Source organism: Saccopteryx leptura, chromosome 1 (assembly GCF_036850995.1).
Source record: "Saccopteryx leptura isolate mSacLep1 chromosome 1, mSacLep1_pri_phased_curated, whole genome shotgun sequence".
NCBI lineage: Eukaryota > Metazoa > Chordata > Mammalia > Chiroptera > Emballonuridae > Saccopteryx > Saccopteryx leptura.
In genome coordinates this window covers 269,785,875-269,813,772 of record NC_089503.1, presented here as the reverse complement: position 1 = coordinate 269,813,772, position 27,898 = coordinate 269,785,875, and the positions used below count along the sequence as shown (strand labels likewise).

The window sequence follows — 27,898 nt, the reverse complement described above, 5'->3', positions numbered from 1 at the left end:
AGCCTGGCCAAGCCTTAAGCACAGTCACTACTGCTGTGGCCCAGGATGACAAGCTGTCTAGTCATCGACGTAGAACACTGCCAGCCTCTGAAATGTCAGCTAGCCTCTCTGATGGGCCTTCACGGGGCTCTGGGTCAAGGCCAGGCTCAAAGCAGACTCTTCTCTGAGTTTGTGGGACACTGACAGACCCGGCAGCCTTCTTTCCAGCCATGTCCGTACCTACATAGAATTACCTGGTGAAAACAGCATTAAGTTTTACAAGAAAAACCTTTATGAACACAGTGTACTTGTCACAGGCAAGACATGAAACGTGGGGGCCAGCCCGCCCAGGCATGGGGATGGGAAGAGTAGGCACTTGGGGGCCCACAAAGTGTAGGAGGCCCTGCTCCATAGGCAGAGGCTGGGCCAGCCACCCGCGCCAGAGATGGGGAGGCACCGCATGGCCCTGGGACAGAGCAGCCTCTCCTTGGGTCACACACATAGCAGCCGCACAGGCACCATGTAGACCAACGTGAAAGCAGATAGGGAGACAGTCTGGCCTTCTAACCACTTCCATCTTGTTTATAAAAACATAAAGTAAGTCACAAAAAAATAGCTCACTCAGTGGAGTAGGTCTACTTACCAAAACAGACTTGTTTAAATGTTTGTGCCTTACCCAAGCCATTGGGCTCCTGAGCTCTACTGGGAGCCACACCTTTAAGTGGGTCCTACCGTGTCCTGTCCCTGTAGCCCAGGAGGCCATGACACAAGTACTGGCTTCACCTTTCCAAAATGACTGCAAAACTGTACTTGTTGTCTCAATTTATAGCCAGAAAAAAAGAAAATATTTGTTCTACACCTCATGATAAAAACTCCAGGATTCAGAATTATTACTATATTAATATTAAGCACTCAAAGTAAGTTTAGTATTAGCTAGATTGTCTGCCCTCATCTTGTTATTATGCTGACTCATTACAAAACTGAATTTTCTTGCAGTGAGAAATTAGCAACCATCTTAGGATAAATCAAGCTGTCTACAACTCCAAACAGCTCTACCAGTTGGGCTGTTAATATGCTGTAGAGAAGGTAGAGTGGTAGAAGCTGGCTTCCAGCACAGCCAAAGCTCTGGAGGCTGTGAAGAACATTCTAGGCTACACTCTCTCACATTCACTGCTCACAGAGAGCCCCATGCCCACCTCGTCTGCTGCATCCCTGAAGCCCTGACACAGGCTCTCTGCCAGGCCCCGTGCAGAGGGCAGGGGGCCTCGGTACAGCCTCAGGCTGCATCCACACAGCAGGGACTGCTCAGCCCTCATTACAGATGGCCTCTCCAGCTCATGGTCCAGACAGGAAAAGCACAGGCGAGTACCTCCCATGGCGAGGGGGGAGGGGTGGGGGGATGGAGAAGGTTGGGAGGCAACCTGCCATCAGACCCTAAACAGAGCTTCCAAGAACCAGGTTTTTAAGAGGACAAAGCATCTCCATTAAGACAATGACCTGAAGGTTCCTCTCCCATGTTGGAATAAATGCATCAGTGGGGCAGTTTCCAGAGTATGAAGCACATGGAAGATGCATGACGTCCACGGCTTTTCAGAGGTGACAGGCTCACCTCTGGGAAGCCGCACTGACATGTGTGAATAGAGCTCACTAAATAATGTGCCCAAATTCTACCCCACATAGTGCAAGTCTCCTCACCTTATCCTTACATAAGCCTTAAGAAGGAACCTAAGAGGGATGTGTGTGCTGATTTGGATCAGCCTTGAAAACATCATGCTAGACAAATAACAGCTGATACCAACCAAAGAAGACCTAGAAATAACACAACTGAAAATTGGAGGAAGACAACACCAAGCCTAGACTCAACCAGCTCTACAAACAATACACTCAAACACACAGACATAATGAGAAGACAGAGAAGTGCAATCCAAATGAAACCACAAGAAAAAACCTCCAGGAAATGAACTGAGTGATATGGAAATAACCAAACTTCCAGATGCAGAGTTTAAAATAATGACTGTTAGGATGCTTAAGGATCTAAGAACAACAATGGATGGTCATTACAAACACCTAAATAAAGAGATAGCAAGTATAAAAAAGGACATTGAAATATTAAAAAAGAATCAGTCAGAGATGATAAATATAATATCAGAAATGAAGACTACAATGGAAGGAATTAAAAGCAGAATGGATGAAGCTGAGGTAAGACTCAGCATGCTGAGGACAAGTTGAATGAAGGCATGGAAGCAGAGCAGAAAAAAGAGACTCAAAAAGTCTGAGGAAACTCTAAAAGAGCTCTGTGACAACATGAAGAGAAATAACATCTGCATCATAGGCAGGGGTCCCCAAACTTTTTACACAGGGGGCCAGTTCACTGTCCCTCAGACTGTTGGAGGGCCGGACTATAAAAAAAAACTATAAAAAAATCCCTATGCACACTGCACATATCTTATTTTAAAGTAAAAAAACAAAACGGTAACAAATACAATATTTAAAATAAAGAACAAGTAAATTTAAATCAACAAACTGACCAGTATTTCAATGGGAACTATGGGCCTGCTTTTGGCTAATGAGATGGTCAATATGCTCCTCTCACTGACCACCAATGAAAGAGGTGCCCCTTCCGGAAGTGCAGTGGGGGCCGGATGAATGGCCTCAGGGGGCCGCATGCGGCCCATGGGCCGTAGTTTAGGGACCCCTGATCATAGGGGTTCCTGAAGAAGAGAAAGAACAAGGGATAGAAACTTTGTTCAATCATATCATAGCTGAAAACTTCCCTAAATTAATGCAGGTAAAACTCTCACAAGTTCAAGAAGCACAGAGAACTCCATTAAAAAGAAACCCGAAGAAATCTACACCAAGACATATCATAATTAAAATACCAAAGCTAAGAGATAAAGAGAAAATATTAAAAGCTGCAAGAGAAAAAAAGGCTATCACCTACAAGGAAGCCTCCATAAGAATGACATCCGACTTCTCAACAGAAACACTTGAGGCCAGAAGGGAATGGTAAGAAATATTCAAAGTAATGCAGAACAAGAACCTACAACAAAGACTACTTTATCCAGCAAGGCTATCATTTAAAATTGAAGGAGAAATAAAAAGCTTCCCAGACAAAAAAAAATTCAAGAAATTCACTACAACTAAACCAATGCTGCAGGAAATGTTAACGGGCCTGTTGTAAATAGATAAAAGTGGGAAAAGAATATAGCAAAAGAGGAATACAGCTTTAAAGAATAAAATGGCAATAAACAAAAACATATCAATAATTACCTTAAATGTAAATGGATTAAATGATCCGATCAAAAGACATAGGCTAGCTATGTGGATAAGTAAACAGGACCCATACATATACTGTCTACAAGAGACACACCTCAAAACAAAAGATGCACATAGACTGAAGTTAAAAGGATGGAAATAAATGTTTCAAGCAAATGGAAATGAAAGAAAAGCTGGGGTAGCAATACTTTTATCAGACAAAATGGACTTTAAAACAAAGGCTATAGTAAGAGATAAAGAAGGTCACTATATAATGATAAAGGGAGCAATACAACAGGAAGATATAACCATTATAAATATCTACGCACCTAATATAGGAGCATCTAAATATATAAAGCAGCCTTTGATGGATATAAATGGCGAGATCAGCAGCAATACTATAATAGTAGGGGATTTCAATACCCCACTAACATCACTAGATAGATCCTCAATAAAGAAAATTAACAAAGAAACAGCAGACTTAAAAGACACACTAGATCAACTCGATTTAATAGATATCTTTAGAACTTTTCACCCTATGCAGCAGAATATACATTCTTTTCAAGTGCTCATGGTACATTCTCTAGGATAGACCACATGTTAGCACACAAAAGCAGTCTCAATAAATTTAAGAAGATTGATATCATATTAAGCATTTTCTCTGATCACAATAGCATAAAACTAGAAATCAACCACAACAAAAAACTAAAAAATTCTCAAACACATGGAAACTAAATAGGAAGTTGTTAAATAATGAATGGATTAACAATGAGATCAAAGAAAAAATAAAAAGATTCCTAGAAATGAATGATAATAAGCATACAACTCAAAATTTATGGGACACAGCAAAAGCAGTACTGAGAGGGAAGTTTATAACACTACAGGCATACTTTAAGAAGCTAGAAAAAGCTCAAATAAACAACTTGACCCTGTACCTAAAAGAACTAGAAAAAAAACAGCAAGTAAAGCACAGATGTAGTAGAAGGAAGGAAATAATAAAGATCCGAGTGGAAATAAATGACATAGAGGCTAAAGAAACAATACAGAGGATCAATGAAACCAGGAGCTGGTTCTTTAAAAAGGTAAACAAGATTGAGGAACCTTTAAACAGACTCACCAAGATAAAAAGAGAGAGGACTCAAATAAATAAAATTAGAAATGAGAGTGGAGAAATAACAACTGACACAACAGAAATACAAAATATTGTAAGAAAATACTATGAAGAACTGTATGCCAAAAAACTAGACAACCTAGAAGAAATGGACAAATTCCTTGAAACGTACAATCTTCCAAAAATCAATCTGGAAGAATCAGAAAACCTAAACAGATCGATTACAACAAATGAGATCAAAACAGTTATCAAAAAAACACCCAAGAAAGAAAAGTCCTGGGCCTGATGGCTTCACAAGTGAATTATACCAAATATTCAAAGAAGAACTAACTCCTATCCTCTCAAGCTATTTCAAAAAATTCAAGAGAAAAGAAAACTTCCAAGCTCCTTTTATGAGGCGAGCATAATTCTGATTCCAAAACCAGGCAAAGACAACACAAAGAAAAAAAATTATAGGCTAATATTCCTGATGAATATAAATGCTAAAGTCCTCAACAAAATATTAGCAAACCGGATCCAGCAATAGATGAAAAAAATCATACACCGGCCCTGGCCGGTTGGCTTAGTGATAGAGCGTCGGCCTGGTGTGCAGGAGTCCCGGGTTCAATTCCCGGCTAGAGCACACAGGAGAAGTGCCCATCTGCTTCTCCACTCCTCCCCCTCTCCTTCCTCTCTGTCTCTCTCTTCCCCTCCCGCAGCTAGGGCTCCACTGGAGCAAAGTTTGCTCGGGCGCTGAGGATGGCTCCGTGGCCTCTGCCTCAGGCACTAGAATGGCTCTGGTTGCAACAGAGCGAAGCCCCAGATGGGCAGAGCATCGCCCCCTGGTGGGCATGCCGGGTGGATCCCGGGCAGGCGTATGTGGGAGTCAGTCTGACTGCCTCCCTATTTCCATCTTCAGAAAAATACAAAAAAAAAAAAAAAAAAAACCATTAAAAAAAAATCATACACCATGATCAAGTGGGATTTATTCTGGGGAGGCAAGGCTGGTACAATATTCGCATATCAATCAATGTGATTCATCACATAAACAAGAGGAAGGAGAAAAACCACATGATAATTTCAATAGATGCAGAAAAAGCATTTGATAAAATCCAGCAGCAATTCATGATCAAAACTGTCAGCAAAGTGGGAATACAGGGAACATACCTCAACAGGATAAAGACCATCTATGACAAACCCATAGCCAACATCATACTCAATGGGCAAAAATTAAAAGCAATCCCCTTAAGATCAGGAACAAGGCAGGGGTGCCCCCTTTCACCACTCTTATTCAACATAGTTCTGGAAGTCCTAGCCACAGCAATCAGACTAGAAGAAGAAATAAAAGGCATCCAAATTGGAAAAGAAGAAGTAAAACTATCATTATTTGCAGATGATATGATATTGTACATAGAGAACCCTAAAGTCTCAGTCAAAAAACTACTGGACCTGATAAACGAATTCAGCAAAATGGCAGGATATAAAATTAATACTCAGAAATCAGAGGCATTTTTATATACCAACAATGAACAGTCAGAAAGAGAAATTAAGAAAACAATCCCCTTCACTATTACAACCAAAAAATAAAGTACCTAGGAGTAAATTTAACCAAGGAGACTAAAGACTTGTATTCGAAAATTATAACACATTGATAAAAGAAATCAAGGAAGATACAAACAATTGGAAGCATATACCCTGCTCATGGTTAGAAAGAATTAACATTATTAAAATGTCTGTATTTCCCAAAGCAATTTATAAATTCAATGCAATACCAATTAAAATACCAATGACATACTTTAAAGATATAGTACACATATTCCAAAAAATATATGGAACCAAAAAAGAAAAAGAATAGCCTGAGCAATCTTATAAAAGAAGAATAAAGTGGGAGGTATCACACTTCCTGATATCAAGTTATACTACAAGGCCATTGTACTCAAAACAGTGTGGTACTGGCATAAGAACAGGCACATAGATCAATGGAACTGAACAGAGAACCCAGAAATAAACCCACAGCTCTATGGACAACTGATTTATCTCCAAAGGCAAGTGAAATAAAAGACAGAATAAATAAATGGGACTATATCAAACTAAAAAGGTTTTGCACAGCCAAAGACAATAAGAACAGAATAAAAAAGACAAACCACACAATGGGAGAACATATTCGACAATACGTCTGATAAGGGGTTAATAACCAAAATTTGTAAAGAACTTGTAAATCTCAACACCAGGAAGACAAACAATCCAATCAAAAAATGGGCAAAAGAAATGAATAGACACTTCTCCAAAGAGGACATACAGATGGCCAATAGGCATATGAAGAAATGCTCAACATCACTAATCATTAGAGAAATGCAAATTAAAACCACAATGAGATATCACCTCACACCAGTCAGAATGGCGCTCATCAACAAAACAACACAGAATAAGTGCTGGCGAGGATGGGGAGAAAAGCGAACCCTCCTGCACTGCTGGTGGGAATGCAGACTGGTGCAGCCACTGTGGAAAACAGTAAGGAGATTCCTCACAAAATTGAAAATAGAAGTGCCTTTTGAACCAGCTATCCCGCTTTTAGAAATATACCCTAAGAACACCATAGAACTGTTCCAAAAGGAGAAATGCACCCCCATGTTTATGGCAGCATTGTTCACAATAGTGAAGATCTGGAAACAGCCCAAGTGTTCGTCAGAGGACGAGTGGATTAAAAAGCTTTGGTACATATATACTATGGAATACTACTCAGCCATAAGAAATGATGACATCGGATCATTTACAATAACATGGATGGACCTTGATAACATTATATGGAGTAAAATAAGTAAATCAGAAAAAACTAAGAACTATATGAATCCATACATAGATGGGACATAAAAATGAGACTCAGAGACATGGACAAGAATGTGATGGTAATGGGGGTGGGGTGTAGTTGGGGGTGGGCAGGGGGTGAGGAAGGAGAGAGAAGGGGTGGGGGATGGGAGGGGCACAAAGAAAACCAGATAGAAGGTGACAGAAAACAATTTGACTTTAGGTGAGGGGTATGCAACATAATCAAATGTCAAAATAATCTGGAGATGTTTTCTCGAAACATATGTACCCGGATTTATCAATGTCACTGCATTAGAATTAATAAAAAGAAGATTAAAAAAAAAGCTTTGGTACATATATAGTATGGAATACTACTCAGCCATAAGAAATGATGACAGCGGATCGTTTACAACAACATGGATGGACCTCGATAATATTATACGGAGTGAAATAAGTAAATCAGAAAAAACTAAGAACTATATGATTCCATACATAGATGGGACATAAAAATGAGACTCAGAGACATGGACAAGAATGTAATGGTAATGGGGGGGAGGGGAGGAAGGAGAGGTAGGAGGTGGGGGTAGGGGAGGAGCACAAAGAAAACCAGATAGAAGGTGACAGAAGACAATTTGACTTTGGGGGAGGGGTATGCAGCATAACGAAATGTGAAAATAATCTGGAGATGTTTTCTCTGAACATATGTACCCTGATTTATCAATGTCACCCCATTAAAATTAATTAAAAAAAATAGAATGAGAAAAAAAAAAGTTATAAGCTACTCATTTCCCATCACCTGATTTTGACCAAAATTTTAGTTTTCTGAAATCAAGAGAGCTGCAATAGACCGGCAAAAAAAAAGAAAAAAGAAAAAAAAAGAAAACATCATGCTAAGTGAAAAAAGCTAGACAGAGAGGATGAAAGTACGATTCCAGTTACAGGAGGTTCCCAGAATAAGCAAATTCAGTGACAGGGGAGACTGGAGGTTACCAGTGGCTGGGAGGGGGGGGGGCCGGGAGGGGGAATGAAGGAGCTTTAGAACCATCAATGGTGATGACGGTTGCACAACATTTTGAATGTAATTAATACCACTGAATTGTACACTTAAAATGGTTAAAACAGCACCTGACCAGGGTTGGTGGCACAATGGATAAAGAGTGTCAACCTGGAACACTGAGGTTTCAGATTCGAAATTCCGAGGTTTGTCGCTTTAGTGCAGGGTTGCTGGCTTGAGCACAGGATCATCAACATGATCCCAAAGTCGCTCGCTTGAGCCCAAAGGTCACTGGCTTGAGCAAGGGGTCACTGGCTCTGCTGTGGCCCCTGGATCAAGGCATGTATGAGAAAGCAATCAATGAACAACTGAAGTGTAGCAACTATGACTTGATACTTCTCTCTCCTCTCTCTCTCTCTCTTTCAAAGAAAGGAAAAATATGGGTAAAATGGAAAAATTTGTATTATGTATATATTCAACCACAATAAAAAACTGATCATAATATATATAAATAATACATGTATATAAGCTTCCATTGACAGGCACTCAATAACAAAATAATCAAAACTTTGATTTCAAGACTTGAGGTACATTTAAATGAGGTTCATTAAATGTTCCAGGAAGGACCAGTTGTCCTAGTTGTCCTTTATATCAAAGTGCTGGAGCAAGCCTGCTGCCTGCGTCCCAGCTGCTGAAGCCACACAACTGCTCTAGAAGAGGCTTGGAGATGCTGGCATGGTCTGGAATCTGGGGCTTCCTCATCGGGTAGCTCCCTCCCTTCCCAGTCCTGGGGCAGCAGAAGGTACAACACATCCCCAACACTCATAGGCACAGGCCTCTGGACCACGCAGCCCAGGTTTAGCCATGGCTTCTATGCAAGGGAGGTGCAGCTACCTGCACAGCCTTCTGTCAGCTGCAGGGGACACATAGCCACGTGCCTGGGCAGGCCCTTTCACTCTGAACCACTGCCACGGACAACATGGGCCTGTATGAGAGGTGACCACAGGCAATGTGACAAGAGGTCTGATGGCTACTCTGGGGGTGTCAGAGAGACCACAGCAGGTAGGGTGGGGCAGGGTGGTACTGTGTGTCTGTCCAAGCACTGCTCAACGTCACCAGTGGCCTGGTTATCCAACAGAGTAGACAGAAAAAGCATGAGTGAATATCGAAAAGATGTGACACTTTTTTGTAATTTAGCTTTCATTTGTCGTGGTTGTTTCTGCAGTGGACAGTGGGGACCAGGGTCTCACTTCTCAGAGGTAGCAACAGAGGCCAGAGGAGGAGCAGCCTGCCCAGGTCTGTGGGCCAACAGGGTGGGCCGGGAGCAGCTCCAGGACCCTAATTCCTAATCCAGCGCTCATCCTAGAGCACTTGTCCTCTTACTGAAATGTCCACAGTGTGTGCATATCAGAAGTTACTAGGTACCTTTGCCCAGTTCCCAAGTATGGGTTTAACATTTAGAAATGACTTACACTTAGTAATAATTCTCAAAGTAACAGATATTGAAACAAGTGGCCCAGCTCCCTAGTGATATCTGGAGTGGTATCAAAGCCATAACTAAAAACAGCATCATAAAAACTGTTATGATGTTCCCCCACAATTAACACATGAGATAAACAGTCTGGAAAAGCTTCAGGAGGAGGGATAGGAAAGAGGAAGACAGGAAAATCTGAAATTATCCCACCCCTTCTCACTCAGAAACCCTCAGTGATCCACACGGTTCACGGAACACAATCCTGACTCCTGCCTGTCCACCCTTGAGGGTTCCTCAGCCCAGTGGCCTGTCTTCCTGATGCATCTGTCCTGCAGTGTGGCTTGCCGCACGGCAGACACAAGGGTACTTGCTGGTCACTGTGTGGCCATGCGCTGACAGTCAACACACTCACCATTGAGCTGCATATTTGGGGCTGAAGGTCACTGGTTAAATGTAATCCTCTTACATAGACTGTGTCTATGAGAGACGGCTGATCTTTTTTTCATGACTATGAGAGCAGACTGATGGATTACAACAAGTTTCAATACTGGGGAACAGAGAATAGGGGGAAATGACCAGGACGGTAGTTACTGAAGATGAAATGTGTTCTAAATTTCTTAAAAAGGGACAATAGGACATGAGCTCCTTAAGATAGCTTCACAGCAAGCAGAGAGGCACAGCAGGTTCTCCTGCCCTAGCATTACTTGAGGGGGTCCTGAGAGCTGCTGGCATGGGTCCCTGTGCAACTTTGCTCCAGTGAGCAGGCAGAGGGCAGCACCCTGGAGCCCAGGGCAGGGCTGCAGTCACCTCCTGTCCTTCATCAGAAGGCCTGCCTCTGCAGTTAAACTCTTCTCTTCACACCAGTCCACCCGTTGTCTGTTTTCCAGTAAATGGGCTTTTTGACTAAACTGAATGTATTACCTTGGTTTTATTCTTTTTTTTTTTATTATTGATTTTAGAGAGGGAGGAATGGGGAAGAGAGCGAGGGGGGAAGGGAGAGATAGACATCAATCTGTTCCTGTATATGCCCTGACCAGGGACTGAACCCACAACCTTTCTGCAACAAGATGATGCTCTAACCAACCAAGCTATCGGGCTAGGGCTCAGTTTTTCTTTTTAATTTTTGTGCTTATTGCTTATAAAGATATCAGACACAGCAGGTGGACTACAGAGTTTAAATGTACGGCCTAAAACTGTCCTTGAAATGCACACTGTGTATCCTCCTTATCAGGAATGATGAGGGAGTCAGCTCAAGTCTCCTGCCACAGTCCCTGGAGCTCATACAGCCTTCCCTGCCACCCGCTGGTGGGGAGTGTGCCCTGCCCGCCCATCAGGATTAACCAAAATACCAGACCCGTGCCAGCTTCTCATCTGCTTCTTTCCTGGTGAAAGAGGGAGGCAGGATGAAGAAGAACCAAGCAAAGGATAAGAGAGAGAAGTGCACGTTCGAAAGCTGTAAAGAAAATCCCCATGAAACCAAGATGTCCTATGTGAAGCCAAATGTGTTTATTTTTTATCTGTCATGTCCAAATGCCGCATCCAGTATGTGGCAGGGACAGGCTGTAACACAAAGCCGCAGTTGTGAGGTGGGGAACGTCAGCCTGTCCCACGGTAGGAAAGCAGTCAAGGCTCACTGCCAAGCCAGTGCTCCAGCCCTGACAGGGGCCCTCCTGCAGTGACGCAGCAGGGGAGCCACGGTCTCCACTGCACCACCCTGTGGCTGGGAAATCAGATTGGGATCACCATATCGCAGGACCCACGGCAGTTTAAGTCACCAAGACCAAGGCCCATTTCATATAATGACTCTAACAGCATTTGCAGCAGAAACCACAGCTGAATGGGGGGGGGGGGTGCTTTTATATTTTTTTCTCGCTAGAAATTTAACTCATTCCTCTATATGCTTGAGCTTCACCACAGAGTGAGATCTCGTCTCTGAATAGGAAATGTGATTAACCTCTAAAAGATCATCTCTCATGAAACTAAATAGGTTCTTCGTGCAGGAAGGAGGGTGAACAGCTGAGAGTAGGAAGCCCTGCCCCTCCTACAGCAGCTCTGCCCAGCCCACACTGCTGGGTCACCACACCACTTCCTCTGCCCCGAAGCCAAAACTCTGACTCACCTGGCCACTTTCCTGAGCACACAGGCTCACTAGGATTTGTTGACGACAGCCAGCCCGGAGACATGTGCTTGCACTAGACCAGCCTCTCCCACCCACCATGGCCTCCAGGGGAAGGGCCCTTGCAAGCTGCACGGCTACCTTCAGCATTAACAGATGAAATCCCTATATCCCCCCCCATCACAAAGCCATGTTTCTTTCTCAGCACCACCATGGGTCAGAAGAACAGTCTCTGCCATAACACTTTCGTGGGGTGGGTTCCCAGATCCCTCCAGCCCGAGACTGGGGCTCTCAGCCACACGCAGTCTGTACAGGGCAAGTGTTCCCAAGCTCCCAGAGGACAAGAGCCACATGCTCTGGAAGTGACTGGGAACCTGCACACTTGCTAGCTGTAGCTAAAAAGCAGCATGTCTGTGTCATTACAAAAAGTAACTAAGTTAGACCAAGAGGAAAAAGTGACAAATATGTATATTTAAAATACCCCACAGCAAAGGTGAACAGTTTTTTCCCCACAAGGAAAGAGCTGAGTGTAAGGTGTCTACGCTTCAGCAGACTCATAAACACAGGCCTGCGGGCAGCACAGCCTTTGGTGCTCTGACACAGTGTGCGGGCACCACTGCATGGTCTCTCCAGAGCAGGGCCAGGCCTGCTACAAACTGACTGACAGCGCACTGGGCAGAGAGCTTCTGCTCGCCCTGGGGAGGCCAAGTCAGCAAGAGCAAACTGCAAAAATCTCGATTTCAACAAATAAACTGAAAAAGAAAAAGAAAAGAGGACAGATGCTCCCCCCCACAGGCGCTGCCACCCAGCCACACGGGGCTTCACTCAGGCCCCCCCCACCGGGCGCTGTCGCATGGGGCTCCCACACGGGATTCTGCATGGGGCTCCCAGCTGCAGCAACAGCACACTCCTGAAGCACACGACAGGGCGCCTGAGCACCTCCTGATGGCTGGTGACAGCAGGGAGTTACCTTCTGGTTTTTAAAAGTCAGTATGGTGTGATGATGGTTTTTAAATGCAGTTCTATCTTTTATAGATACATGCTTAAATATTCATGAATAAAATAATGTCTATGTATTTGCTTCAAAATTATTTTAAAAGGGGGACATCAAGCCATTGTGTTGCCCAGCAATAACATAGGAAGACAAGTTGACTTAAAAGTATTTCTATCAAACATTAAATTTCAAATTTGTGAAAACAAAGTGGCAAGCCCCCTCAGAATCCAGCTGAGCACTTGAGAGAGGACTGAGCAAACAAACACCCTCAGTGAGACACACACACAGCATACATGTGTACACACACATGCACAAAAACTCACACCTATACACAGCACACAGGTACACTACATAGACTCACAGCACACACATGTACACACATGTACAACATAACACACACATGAACACATTTCACCAACTGAGTACACGTACACACAGCACTCACAGGTACAGACTCAGAACACACATGTACATGTGGACAAACGCCCACATGTATACACACATGTACACAGGAAGAAGCACAGGAGGGCTGTGTGTGTCTGCATGCACAGAGCACAAGGGTTCAGGATGGACATGGCCTTTCTCTCCCGTCTCCAGCTGCAGGGAGCAAGCAACCCAGCAGGTACCCCAGCCATTCCCATGGCTGAGAGGCAAGCACAGGCCAGAGAGAGCTGTTCTCAGGCAGGGAAGAGTAGGGAGTCACCTGCTCCCAAATGCACATTACCTGTCTCAGTTCCTGGGTGTTCTCCTCGGAAATGAGTGGCTCAGTCGCCTGCAGCTGCAGTGGCCCGCCTTCCTGGCTCCCAGTGGAGGGCTCTCGGTGCCTGGCGCAGTCCATCAACCCGGATGCTGAAATCAAAGTCAGACGCAATGACACCTTCCAGTACTTGTGCACAACACAGAAGCACTCACAGCTTTATAAAGATCTTCTCAGCTCTCTGGGCCAACAAAGTGTCCTCCCAGGCATCTCCATCCTCTACGGAGATGTCCTCCAGAGAGCTACACCTGCCAGCCCCCTCCCTGGCCACTGCTCAGCCCAACAGCTGCGAGGCCTGCTCACACCTTGCTTCCATCCCAGTCTAGCGAGGCTTCCTTACCCCACCCTGATCCCAGTGAATCTGTAAAAACCTGGGGCTGTAAAAACTGGCTCCCAGAAAAAAGGCTCCTACCCAGGAATGGTCATTTTCTTTCCGAGAAAAGAATATAGACTTGGAGTTTAAGACAGTAATTGTTAAACACTCATAAGCCCCACAGGATGCTGGGGGTCTGGAAAGCACAGGGGATAGTCAGATGCCAGCCAAGCAAATGTGACTACGAAGCCACAGGTGGGGTGAGTATGAGCCACGAGGCCAGGCGCTGCTCAGAACGGGTTTCTGCTCACACAGCACCTGCCTGGGTGATGTCCCCAAGGAGCAGAGGCCAGCCTGGATAGAGATCGTGCTAATCAGGTGGCTCATGGCCCCTCCTGCAGTGTGCCACCTGTCCTTTATTTAAAGAATTGACTCCAAATGCACCCTGGCACTGTGGGCCCAGATAAGGGCATCAATGAGCTTGCTGCCTGTTCATGTGCACACACCAGCTTGGATACAGAGCAGGATGCTGGAGAGGAGGGGAGAACAGGCAGAGAAAAGCACTGGTCTGGGAACCTACACGGCTCCTCTGATTCAGGGGAGTGGGGGCACAGCAGGGCGACAGGTGACCCCATCCCTCATAGGATGCTAGGGTCAGGGAGAAGAGCTGCCTTTCGCCAGAGTGACGAGCAGTTGCTAAAGAAAGGACAGGAGCAGATCTGTGGGGGTACGGCTCTCCTGGGCCTGCAGGGTTGGCGCCCAGCTGGTGGCCTTCGGGACACACTCACTGTGCCAGTCCCTCCTTTGTAGGAGAGGTCAGCCCCCGCTATTCTTATTTCTTAAGATAATTCTTATAAATAATACTCCCTGAGAGTGCCTGGCCTTGTGTGGGATACATGGAAGCTGGAATGAGGACAAAAAGCAAGTTTTCAGGGTCTTGGGAGGACAAGGGCCTAGGCCAAACGGAGTAAGCTGAGGAGGCAGGCAGAGGACCATGTCTGCTAGAGGCAAGACCCTGGCCCTCCTCCAGGCCCATCCCCAGTGACGCAAGTTGGAAATGCGTCCCGCACAGAGCAGCCACACCCGCACTGCATTTTTAAGTCTAGAAAAGGCTCACAGGACAAAATATAACTACACGCCACGAACCCAAACGTCTGCTCTTCTAGTCCGTTCTTTATGAAAACACTGGCTGCAATTCCTCTGAACTAATGTAGTAACTTGTATTCTAGACTGGCTTGAGTCCCAGCTCCTCCAGAATCCTTGAGGCTTGTTCAGTAGCATGACACCCACCAGTACTGTGTGGAGTGTTATCAGGATGTCACAATGGCAAGGCGGACTTCACTGGCCTGTGAAATAGCAGTTCTCCAGGCCTAAGGGGTGAGGAAATGCCTCACTCAGCCTGCCCCGCCCTCGCCACCCCATCTCTAGCATGCTGGTCCTACCACCTCTCCACCTCACCTGCATGCATCTCACAGAGGGGCCACCCCCAGGGCTAAGTCTGGTGACATGTCCTGCATGTGGTCCTTCTGTCGGCAGCTACCCTGGTGTCACATCTTTTACTGAACTGGCTTGGGATGGCCCTGCTGTTTATTTTTTCAGCACCCCTCCCACTGGGGTTGCCCTGACTAGCTTCTGTGAGTGCAAGGTCTGTCCACTCGCATGGTGCCCGAGACTGTGCTCTGGTGTCCACTTCAGCAGTTAGAGCTATCTTACTGAGAGATACACTCTTTTTGAATGCTTAACAAAAGAGTATTATTACTTAAACAACCAGAAAGCCAGACTGGAGGCTATTTCTTCCTGGAATATACTAAGTCGGGGATTTTTTCAGGAAGCGATGGGTTTGGTGGGACCCATCCAGAGCATTGCTTTGGCCACCCCAGTGCTCTGTGTTGACAGTGGAGTTGCTGACTCAGTTACCTCAGTGCTTTGAAATATCTGCTAAGAACATTAATTTAGTTCAGTATAAGATGCTTTTTGTCTCTAAAGTCATGAATTATCTGTGTTAACCAAAATAAGCACAGTATTGTTCAAGCTACAAAGGAACTTACAGATGATTCCACTTTCCAGGAAGGAGGTAACACTGAGGGGCACCTGGCTGAGACACACAGGCGGCAACAGAGGGCAAGCGTGAGGCAAGGTCTCCATGGGTTGAGTGTGTGGGTGACCAACACGTCCTAAATTAGGTGGTCAGAAAAAGACTCTCTTAAAAGGTGACGGTCAGTAAACAACAAAGGCAAAAATCTGTACCAAACCTTCAAAGATCCAGGAGTGGACGGTTCTGACAAAGACGGGTGTGTGGACTTCACCCCAGGGCTACGAGACAACCTAGAGCACACTACAGCTGCTAAAAACCATCAGGGCCACCAAAGCAAGGAGAGTCTGGCCAACTGACACGGTCAAGAGGGTCCAAGAGACACAATGCTGAAATGTCATACGGAAACCTGGAAGCCAGAATAAAACACAACTTGCAAGAATAACAACGTATCCACACTGGCTCCTCAGTTAGGACAACAAACAATAATGACAGGTGACAACAAGAGAGAAAACTGGGTGTGGGAGACATGGGAAATCTGAACTATCCCTACACAACTTTTTCTGCAAGTCTAAATTATTCTAAAATGTGAAAGATTATATAAAAGATGCTGTGAAGAAAAAACAGCAATCCGCAACTGCTCTTTCCTAAGGTGGAGAGTGCCCACCTGTGTCACTCCTGGACCCTCACCCGTCCACACAACACATTAACCCAGAGGTCTCCGGAAAGTTCTTCTAGCTGCTTGCCCATGGCAAACCCTAGTTTGCTGCTACTAGACTGCCACCTTCTGGCAGCATATTTTACCCAAATACGTCATACAGGAGGGGAACCCATTTCTGTGATGTCAGTCCTGGTTTCCACTCCCTGTCTTGACAGTTTCCAGGGTGGAACAGTAAAGATGGAGGTGACGGCAGACACTACCCAGAGGTGACGGTGGGAAGCTGCTGGGACGCTGGCTCTTGTCGTGAGGCTTGCAGAGGACTCTGAGAAGCTCCAAGCAAGTCAGACAGCATCTGGCTTATGCTAAATTGAGCAGGCTGTTCCTTCCAAACACATCACTTGCTACCTGAGCCTCTCCAGACCCACAGCTGTCAGGTGCACCTCCTCCACGAGTTCGGGCAGCCTTGCAAAGGGAGGGTGGTATGCCCTGCTTGGTGCCAATGCAGACACCCTGCAAGGATCCCACCCAGAGGCTAAAGTTAGCACCAAGATGAAAACCCATCTGTCAGCTCATTCTACACACATTTGGTCCATTACTGTGACAGGCAAGGTCACAGCTGTTCAATCCATCCCTGAATTTAGGTGTCGGGAAGGTGTGTGTGATGTGGATGGGGAAGACCCATGATCATGGACTCTCAGTGAGGGAGGCTACCCAATGTGGTAGGTCTGTTATGATTAGTTGAAAGGTCTTAAAAGCAGGTCTGTGGCTTCCTGGAGGAGGAAGACAATGTTTGGCCTGTGCTTAGCAGCCTCAGCCAGTGCCCAGGAAGTCCAGCCTGCCCTTGCAGACAACAGGCTCTACAGAACTTGTCCTCGCCTGTTTTCCCACAGTGGCGCAGAGGCCTGGCACTCTATTCCTGCCCTGTCTGCCACCTGGGTACTAGGGTAGGATCCTGCCATCCTGCCTTCTGTGGGGCCCAGCAGCAGACCCAGAGATTCTGTGTGGTGTGACCCCAGGCCGCACATGGTACGCTCACAGCCACCATCTCATTCATTACCTCCTGAGTTCTCTCCTGGAAACCACTATGCCTAACAACACACAGATATGGTGCAGCTCTGTGAGGCAGGCTGTGGGTACCTGCTGCCATGCCTGGTGCTGTGGGTTCTCCACTGGCACTGGTGGAACTGTGGCTGACAGCACTACCTGGTCCCTCCAGCTGGGTCCTTTCCCGCTCACTGGGGAGGCCCTACCTAGCAGAAAATGCAGTGGGGTGACACATCACAACGTAGGACATCAGAGCAGCTGCCAGTGAGGCTTGCACATGGCCTTGCCTGATGGGTCCTCTGGTCAGGCTGTCACCCTGGCTGGTGCAGCCTGCCCTTCTTGGCTCTCTTTTGGGTCAGCTTCTGAGTCCGCCTTGAGTGAGGGGCCAAAGAAAAACCAGAAATGCCAAGAAAATAGGTTTTTAAATTAAGTTTTGACATCAACATTTCTAACATTTCATATCTTACAAGACCAGATCTATTATCAAGTATATTTCTTTTTGAAACTTAAGGCCATCTGGAATAGTATCAAGATATTCATGCATTAGGGAAACAGGTCACATATTAGTATTAAAATCAATCACTTAAGAGAGAAAAAAAAGACTGGAATAGTAACAAACAGCTTTCTGATTTAAACAGACATTCAGGATCAAAGTTAATGAGGAAGCCAATTGTCAAAAAACCCCCACATGAAATATAAAATGTTACCTATAATTCAAGTATTAGAAGATGTCAGAATATGTTATGACTTTGGGATTCCTTATATAAGTCTCAAAAACAAACAAATTTTCCTGACCACAGATAAAGATTTCTATAATAAGGGCTGACAGTCTGGGAGGGCTCTGATAGCCACCACTAAAGTCATTGAGGATTGACTATCTAGAATACATAAGGAACTCTTACAAATCAGACATAAAAAGGAAAAAAAAAAGTCCCAATAGGAAAACACAGGCACACACTCAGGCACACACACACAGGCAATCCACAGAGCAAAACTTGTGGGATTAAAAGCAAATACACATCTCACAATCAGTGATAGAAATTAAAATTAAAATACTATCAAGATGCCACAAAATACCTGTCAGAATAGCAAAATTGAGACGTCAGACGACATCAAGTTACTCTGTGCTAGGGAGGGGACCGGGGCCCAAGAACCACAGGGTGTGTGGACACGTGATGTATCCACACGTTCTGTCCCCACACTCAACCCGCTGGCCATGCCCAGCCACACCGTCCACCCCATGGAGACCTGCAGGACACCAGAGCCTCACTGCTGCTGGGGAAAGCAAGGCTTTCGAGTACCTCACGGAACCGAGTAAACCACACAGACTCTACTGCCTAGTTTTCCAAGATTCAAATACCTCCCCACACACCCTGGAAGGTGATCTGGGAAGACCTCGATCAAATGTGAAGGGACAGGGGAATGAGGCTGAGTCATGGTGGGGGTGATGAGGACTCAACAGAGCTGGTGGGGCTGGTGCCAGTTAATGAGAACTGAAATGCTAGTTCTCAAATCACACAAAGGAGAGTGAAAGCATCTACTCAAACCTGCCCCTTGTTCTGAAAAACCCTTTCTGATCTATTAGGAAACCTACTCAAAGTGATCTGAGATACACAGTTGGCTAGTACTAGGAAAATGGTCTGAAATTATTATTTTTCTTTCCCTGCCCCCCCTACCTCTCTCCCTCCTTTCTTTCCTTTTTTTTTTTTTTTTTTTTTTTTTTTCTGAAAGAGGCAAGGAGAGAGAGACAGAAACATCAAGGTGCTTCTGTATGTGCCCTGACTGGGTAATCAAACCGCAACCTTCATGCTCCAGTAAAACTGAGCTATCTGGCAAAGGCTTTTTATTTTTTTAAGAGACACAGGGAAAGAGAGGGCCAAGGCAAGGGAAGCATTCATCTGTTGATCCACTCAGTCGTGGATTCTTTGGTTGCTTCCCGTATGTGTCCTGACTGAGGATTGGACCTGCAACCCCGTTGTTTCTGGACAATGCTCTTCACCACCTGAACTAACCAGCCAGGGCCATAATTATTTTATTTACAAACACATGGACAGCTGCTAGTGAGCTGGAGCCAGCAGCTGCCCATGATGACTGTGTCAAGTATGCACCAATGCAGGCCGAGTCTGACTGCAACTTCAGAGGCCTGTGCCCAGGCTGTGTTGATGGCCACTTACCTCCCTGCCACACCGAGTATCCCTTCTTCACTGGGGAAGAGGTTCCAGTGCTTCTGATCATCAAAGCATCTTCTAACAACTCAACCTTCTTGTTGAACTGCATTTCCAAAATGGGGATAACTTCTGGCATCCTGGCAGATATCAAACGAAAAGCTATGTCCGGCTTCCCAATAAACCGCTGACGGATGCTAACTTCATAAGGTGTGTGAACCTTAATGTCATCTACATCTTCTCTTTCAAATCTGTGTATGAGCGAAGAGTCTGAATCATGGACTTCCAACCCAGACACAAGGATAGTAAGCCTTCCTGGTTTCACATGAGATTCTGTTCTCTGGGAAATAACAGCAGGAATTCTGATCACTGTCCCTTCTTTTCCAAGAGCTTTGGAACAAGTCATTGAGGAGTGTCCCCTGGCTTTTGTGTCTGATGGCATCTTCCAAAGCTTGGAGCTGAAGGGCCACCAAGAAGGAGATTCCAGTTCTGTCAGCAACCTAAAAGATGAAACAAAACAAAACAAAAATAAATTGGTCCATACATTTTTTTTTACCTATGTACTTCTTTTTATTAATTTATTGTGTTTACATAGATTCTAGTGTCCCCCCAAATACATCCTCCCCTCCCCTGTGTTCCCCAGTACATCCCCATGTCCCCTTCCCCATAACACCCTCCCCATTTCCCTCCAGGATTTGCTTTTCTGCTCTCATCCTATCCTATCAGCCTATCATCCACTTTCCCTCTGTCCACTTTCCTTCTGGATCCTTTGATCCCGCCTCTGTCTCTATTCCGCTCCTCAGTTCATATTGTTCGCCGAATTCCTCAAACCAGTGAGGTCATATATTTTTCTTTCTCTTCCTGGCTTGTTTCACTTAACATAATAGTTTCTAGGTCCATTCATGTTGTCGCAAAAAATAATATTTCTTTTTCATAGCTCCATAGTATTCCACTGTATATATGCACCACTGCTTTTTAATCTACTAGTCCACTGACAGACACTGGGCTGTTTCCAGATCTTTGCTATTGTGAACAATGCTGCCATAAACATGGGGGATGCATTTCTCCTTCTAGAATAGTTCTATGATGTTCTTGGGGTATATTCCTAAAAGTCGGATAGCTGGGTCAAAAGGCAGTTCGATTTTCAATTTTTTGAGGAATCTCCATACTGTTTTCCATAGTGGCTGCACCAGTCTGCATTCCCACCAGCAGTGCAGGAGGGTTCCCTTTTCTCCACATCCTCGCCAGCACTTATTCTGTGTTGTTTTGTTGATGAGCGCCATTCTGACAGGTATGAGGTGATATCTCATTGTGGTTTAAATTTGCATTTCTCTAAAGATTAGTGATGTTGAGCACTTTTTCATATGCCTATTGGCCATCTGCATATCCTCTTTTTTCTTTTTTTTTTTGTATTTTTCCGAACTTGGAAACAGGGAGGCAGTCAGACAGACTCCCACATGCGCCCGACCGGGATCCACCCGGCATGCCCACCAGGGGGCAATGCTCTGCCCATCTGGGGCATTGCTCTGCCGCAATCAGAGCCATTCTAGCGCCTAAGGCAGAGGCCACAGAGCCATCCTCAGTGCCCGGGCCAACTTTGCTCCAATGGAGCCTTGGCTGTGGGAGGGGAAGAGAGAGACAGAGAGGAAGGAGAGGGGGAGGGGTGGAGAAGCAGATGGGCGCTTCTCCTTGTGTGCCCTGGCCGGGAATCGAACCTGGGACTCCTGCACGCCAGGCCAACGCTCTACCACTGAGCCAACTGGCCCGGACGTCCTTGATTTCTTTTATCAATTTTATAATTTTCTGAGTACAAATCTTTAACCTCCTTGGTTAAATTTACTCCTAGGTATCTTATTTCTTTGTTGCAAAAGTGAAGGAGATTGTTTTCTTAATTTCTCTTTCAAACAGATCATTGTTGGTATATAAAAATGCCTCTGATTTCTGAGTATTAATTTTATATCCTGACACCTTGCTGAATTCATTTATCAGGTCCAGTAATTTTTTAACTGTGACTTTAGGGTTTTCTATGTACAATATCATATCATCAACACATAATGATAATTTTACTTCTTTTCCAATTTGGATGTCTTTTATTTCTTCTTCTAGTCTGATTGCTGTGGCTAGGACTTCCAGAACTATATTGAATAAGACTGGTGAAAGGGGGCACCCCTGCCTTGTTCCTGATCTTAAGGGGATTGCTTTTAACTTTTGCCCATTGAGTAAGAGGATGGCAGTGGGCCTGACATAGAAGGCTTTTATCATGTTGAGGTATGTTCCCTGTAATCCCACTTTGCTGAGAGTTTTGATCATGAATGGGTGCTGGATTTTATCGAATGCTTTTTCTGCATCTATTGATATTATCATGTGTGATTTTGTCCTTCCTTTTGTTTATGTGAAGAATCACATTGATTGGTTTGCAAATATTGTACCAGCCTTGCCTCCCCAAAATAAATCCCACTTGATCATGATGTATGATTTTTTTCATGAATTGCTGGATCCGGTTTGCTAATATTTTGTTGAGAATTTTAGTATCTAAATTCATCAGGGATATTGCCTATAGTTTTCTTTCTTTGTGTTGTCTTTGCCTGGCTTTGGAATCAGAATTATGTTTGCCTCATGAAAGGAGCTTGGAAGTTTTCCCTCTTCTTGAATTTTTTGAAATAGTAGTTAGTTCTTTGAATGTTTGGTAGAATTTGCCTGTGAATCCATCTGGCTCAGGGCTTTTGTTTGATGGGAGTTTTTTGATAACTCTTTCGATCTCATTTGTTGTAATTGGTCTATTTAGGTATTCTGATTCTTCCAGATTGATTTTTGAAAGATTATATTTTTCAAGGAATTTGTCCATTTCACCTAGGTTGTCTAATTTTTTGGGATACAGTTCTTCATAGTATTTTCTTACAATCCTTTGTATTTCTGCTGTGTCAAGTTGTTACTTCTCCACCCTCATTTCTATTTTTTTTTTCATTACTATTTTATTTATTTGAGTCCTTTCTCTTTTTCTCTTGGTGAGTCTGGCTAAGGGTTCATTGATCTTGTTTACTTTTTCAAAGAACCAGCTCATCTCTTGGTTTCATTGATCCTCTGTATTGTCTTTTTGGTCTCCATGTCATTTATTTCTGCTTTGATCTTTATTATTTTCTTCCTTCTACTTCCTCTAGGCTTTACTTGCTGTTCTTTTTCTAGTTCTTTTAGTTGCCAGATTAAGTTGTTTATTTGATCTTTTTCTAGCTTCCTAAGTATGCCGGTAATGCTTCCCTCTCAGGACTGCTTTTGCTGTGTCCCATAGATTTTAAGTTGTTGTATGCTCATTTACATTTGTTTCAAGAAAATTTTTTATTTCTTCCTTGATCTCATTGTTGACCCATTCATTGTTTAATAACATGCTGTTTAGTTTCCGAGTGTTTGAGTATTTTTCAGTTTTCCTATTGTAGTTAATTTCTAATTTCATGCCACTGTGGTCAGAGAATATGCTTGATATGATTTCAATCTTCTTAAATTTGTTGAGACTGCTTTTGTGCCCTAATATGTGGTCTACCCTAGAGAATGAGCACTTGAAAAGAATGTATATTCTGCTGCTTTAGGGTAAAAGGTTCTGAAGATATCTATTAAATCGAGTTGATCCAGTGTGTCTTTTAAGTCTGCTGTCTCTTTGTTAATTTTCTTTCTTGAGTATCTATCCATTGATGTTAGTGTGGTATTGAAACCCACTACTATTATAGTATTGCTGTCGATCTCTCCCTTTATATCCATCAAAATCTGCTTTATATATTTAGGTGCTCATATATTAGGTGTATAGATAGTTTTATAATGGTTATCTCTTCCTGTTGGATTGCTCCCTTTATCATTATGTAATGACCTTCTTTATCCCTTACTATAGTCTTTGCTTTAAAGTCTATTTTCTCAGATATAAGTATTGCTATCCCAGCTTTTTTTTCATTCTATTTGCATGAAATATTTTTTTTCCATCCTTTTACTTTTAGTCTATGCGTATCTTTTGTTTTGAGGTGGGTCTCCTGTAGACAGCATATGTACGGGTCCTGTTTTGTTATCCATTCAGCTACCCTATGTCTTTTGATTGGATCATTTAATCCATTTACATTTAAGGTTATTATTGATATGTAGTTGTTTATTGCCATTTTTTTCTTGAAATCTATATTCCTCTTTTAATAAATATATATTTTTTCCCGCTTTGTTCTGTCTATAGTAGGCCCCTTAACATTTCTTGCAGCATTGGTTTGGCTGTAATAAATTCCTTGAGGGTTTTTTGTCTGGGAAGCTTTTTATTTCTCCTTCAATTTTAAAAGATAGTCTTGCTGGATAAAGAAGTCTTGGTTGTAGGTTCTTGTTCTGCATTACTTTGAGTATTTCTTGACAATCCCTTCTGGCCTCAAGTGTTTCTGTTGAGAAGTCAGATGTCATCCTTATGGGTGTTTCTTTGTAGGTGATTGACTGTTTTTCTCTTACAGCTTTTAATATTCTTTCTTTATGTCTTAGCTTTGGTATTTTGATTATGATATGTCTTGGTGTGTGTCTCTTTGGGTTCTTTTTTAATGGGGTTCTCTCTGCTTCTTGAACTTGTGTGGCTCTTTTTGCACCAATTTAGGGAAATTTTCATCTATACTTTCTTCAAAGAGTTCTATAGTCCTTGTTCTTTCTCTTCTCCTTCAGGAACCCCTATTATGCAGATATTGTTTCTGTTTATGTTGTCACAAAGCTCTCTTAGTTTCCTCAGACTTTTTGATCCTCTTTTCTTTTTGCTATTCTGTTTCCGTATTTTTGCTTATCTTGTCCTCTAAGTCGCTGATTCGATCCTTTGCTTCATCCAGCCTGCTTTTAATTCCTTCTAGTCTAGTCTTCATTTCTGATATTGTTTGTCATTTCTGTCAGGTTCTTCTTTATGATTTCCGTGTCCTTTTTGATGCTTACAATTTCTTTATTGAGGTGTTCATTAAGTCCATCCATTGTAGCTTTGAGATCCTTCACAATCCTAACAATCATTATTTTATACTCTGCATCTGGTAATTCAATTACTTCCAATTCGTCCAGGACTTTTTCTGAGGACTTATCTTGTTGAAGCACATGACTTATGCTTCTCTGCCTACCCATTATTCTCTGTATGACTTATAGGCTTCTTCCAGTTTTTTGTGATCTCCTTACCTAGTAAAGCTGCTTTGAAGTCTCTGGTCCATACATTTTTTTTAAATTTTATTTATTCATGTGTTTTTTAGAGAAGAAAGAGAGAGGGAGAGAGAGAGAGATAGAGGAGAGGGAGACAGAGAGAGAGAAGGGGGGAGGAGCTAGAAGCATCAACTCCCATATGTGCCTTGACCAGGCAAGCCCAGGGTTTTGAACCAGCAACCTCAGCATTTCCAGGTCGACGCTTTATCCACTGCGCCACCACAGGTCAGGCTCCATACATTTTTAATACTTGTTTTTTTAAATAAGAATCTGCTTTAGCCTTTATAAAGCACATGATCATTTCACAGCGTTCTTTTCCACAAATATTCCATGAAGCAGAAAGAGCACAAAGGATTATCTCCATGTTTTAAGAAAAGAAATTCAAGGTTAAAATCAGTAGGTATTTTCCTACAAATACAAAGCTAATCAGTACTGGGCACACATTATCTTCTGATGAAAATGTTATTCTTACCATACTTGACCCTGGGTAATTCTGACTCAAAATAAATCCTAAATCTTAATCGCTAAAGAGTTAACAGACTTTTTGGCAGTGACCTGTATTGCCAAATACATAACATGGGGCTCATGGGTACCTGAAATGTAGTTAATATAATAAGAAACTGAATTATTTTTCTTGATTTTAGAGAGAGTCAAAGGGAGAGAGAGAGAGAATGAGACAGGAACATAAATCCATTCCTGTATGTGTCCTAAACAGGGATCTAATCAGCAACCTCTGTGCTTCGGAATGATTCTCTAACCAACCGAGCTATCTGGCCGGATAAGACATGAGGAACTGAATTTTAAACTTAAATTTAATATGCCTTACAGCTACCATACTGGACAGCACCACTCTACAGTAACCACTAATGATAATAACATATATGTAAAAAGTCAATACAAGAGAAAAAAGGAGAAGCAGGGCTGGTAAAGCAAAGGAACAAGAATCAAATAAACAGAAAACAAGACGGTGGAACTGAACACAACCATACTAGTAATCACCTATATAAATAAAAATGTAAATGTTCGTTTGTTCAAAATCTTAAATCTACGAAAGTTCCTCAGAGTTTTTTTGAAATTTGCTTTGAAATTTTGATACAATGCTGCATTAGAATACATACTTTTTTTTATATACCTACTATTATATAGATGTCACACCTTTGACAGGTTAAAACATGCTTTTTTTAAAAAACGGTGCCATCTGCTGGACATAAAAGCAACACATGCTATACTAAATACTAAATATTTTACGATTATATGTTGTGTGTTCTAGAGTTGGCAAACCAGACAATCTCTATATCTGCACAGACAATAGAACAAAAAATATTATATACCCACAAGCATTGTGAAATTAAACATATTAGAAACATGCGCTTTCTCTTTTCTTTCTTTTCCATTTAACCAGACTGAGCCACAGCAATGTGTGGCTGGATACAGTTAGTACTAAAAAAAAAATGGACTAAATTCTCTAACTAAAGGGATGATTGTTAGCCTGGTGAAAGAATAAGACTGAGCTATATCTTAAGAGACACTGTGAACTAGAATGACACAGATATGTGAAAAGCAAGGGGACTGGAAAAAAAATATATCATGCCAAAAGTAACCTTTAAGATAAGAAGTGTTACCAGAAATAAAGACAGACCATGCATAAGAACAGGAGGGTCAAATCCAACAGAACAACTTAAAAATACTAAATATGTATGTTTCCAATAAACAGAACTTAAAAGTTCATTAAGCAAAATGGGTAAAACTAAAAGGAGAAATAGACAATCACAGCTGTGGGTTTCAACAAATTTCTTTTTATGGTTGATACAGTAATAAGACAAAAAATAATTAGTAAGAATATAGAAATTTTAAGCCATACCATTTACCCAACTCAACCTGATTAATATTTATAGAATCAGCATCCACCTGTTGAATAAACTGTTTTCAAGTGTATTCAGAACATTAAAAAAGAGAATAGCAAGCCTCAATAAATTTCAATATTGAAATCACACAGAGTAGTGGTTTTCAACCTTTTTACACTTGGGGACCAGTGAAAACAACAGGATAATTTTTGGGGGGACTGCTAAGGCAGAAATTACCCTGAGCATAAGAAAATTCAACTAAGATCATGAGGTCTATAATCTTCATACATGAGGGTGGTTAACTCTTTCGCAGACCAGTACAAAATTTCAGACTGTTGAAAAAACTGATAGTCTATCCTCTGTCCCAAAGAAATAAAACTAGAAGTCAATAACAAAAAAGCTAACTTGAAAATTTTCAAATATTTGGAAATTAAACAAAATTCTAAATAAAGAATATAAAAATATGTGAAGGGAATGAAACTGAATATATAATACACAAAAAATGGTAGAATACAAATAGAGCAGTCATGAGAGGAAAATTTATTGTTCTCAGTGCACATATTTAAAAACAATTTGAAAAGGTTAAAAAATCAGCGATCTAAGTTTCTATCTTAAAAAGTATAAATTTCAAAAAAAAGTGTAAATTAAGCCCTGGCCAGTTAGAGCATTGTCCCAATACACAGAGGTTGTGGGTTTGATTCCCAATCAGGACACATACAAGAACAGATTGATGTTTCTGTCTGTCTGTCTCAAATCAATAAATAAATTTTATTAACAAATAAAAAAGTTAAAAATTAAATGTAAATTAAGTAGAAAAAAGAAAAAGTAGAAATTAATAATGTTTAAAACAAAAAATATAAAATATTAACAAAGCCAAAAATAGTTAAGAAATTAAAAAAATTAAACTGAGAGCAGCCCAAGATGGCCGACTTGGAGGATCGGGTGTCGGATGAGGAGAAGATGATTCTGGATTGCCTGTAGCTCCAAGAAAGTTGCTGAGGGCCAGTCAAAAGCGGTGACTCCCACTGGTCTTCACCAGTTTCCGGCCTGTGAGGTCCAGGGCTGGTACATCCAGTGGGCCAGATACAGAGCATCAGCTCAAGACCTAACAACCATAGTTAGAGTTGTATCTTAAGAAAAGGCTCCTCACACCTGACCCAGCTAAGGCATAGAAAACGTCACAAACAGCAAAAAGAG

General features: G+C 42.8%; 1 protein-coding gene across 2 annotated transcripts in view; it reads right to left on the bottom strand.

The window, feature by feature from the left end:
* The window catches only part of SNAP47 (synaptosome associated protein 47), a 70,081-nt gene that overhangs the window by 5,404 nt on the left and 36,779 nt on the right, over positions 1 to 27,898 (bottom strand). For both annotated transcript variants that reach the window (XM_066352820.1, XM_066352828.1), the window contains exons 3-4: positions 19,689 to 20,179; positions 13,432 to 13,556 (exon numbers count right to left, since the gene is read on the bottom strand). In XM_066352820.1, the coding sequence (XP_066208917.1) occupies positions 13,432 to 13,556; positions 19,689 to 20,179 (616 nt within the window). The remainder of the gene's footprint in view (positions 1 to 13,431; positions 13,557 to 19,688; positions 20,180 to 27,898) is intronic.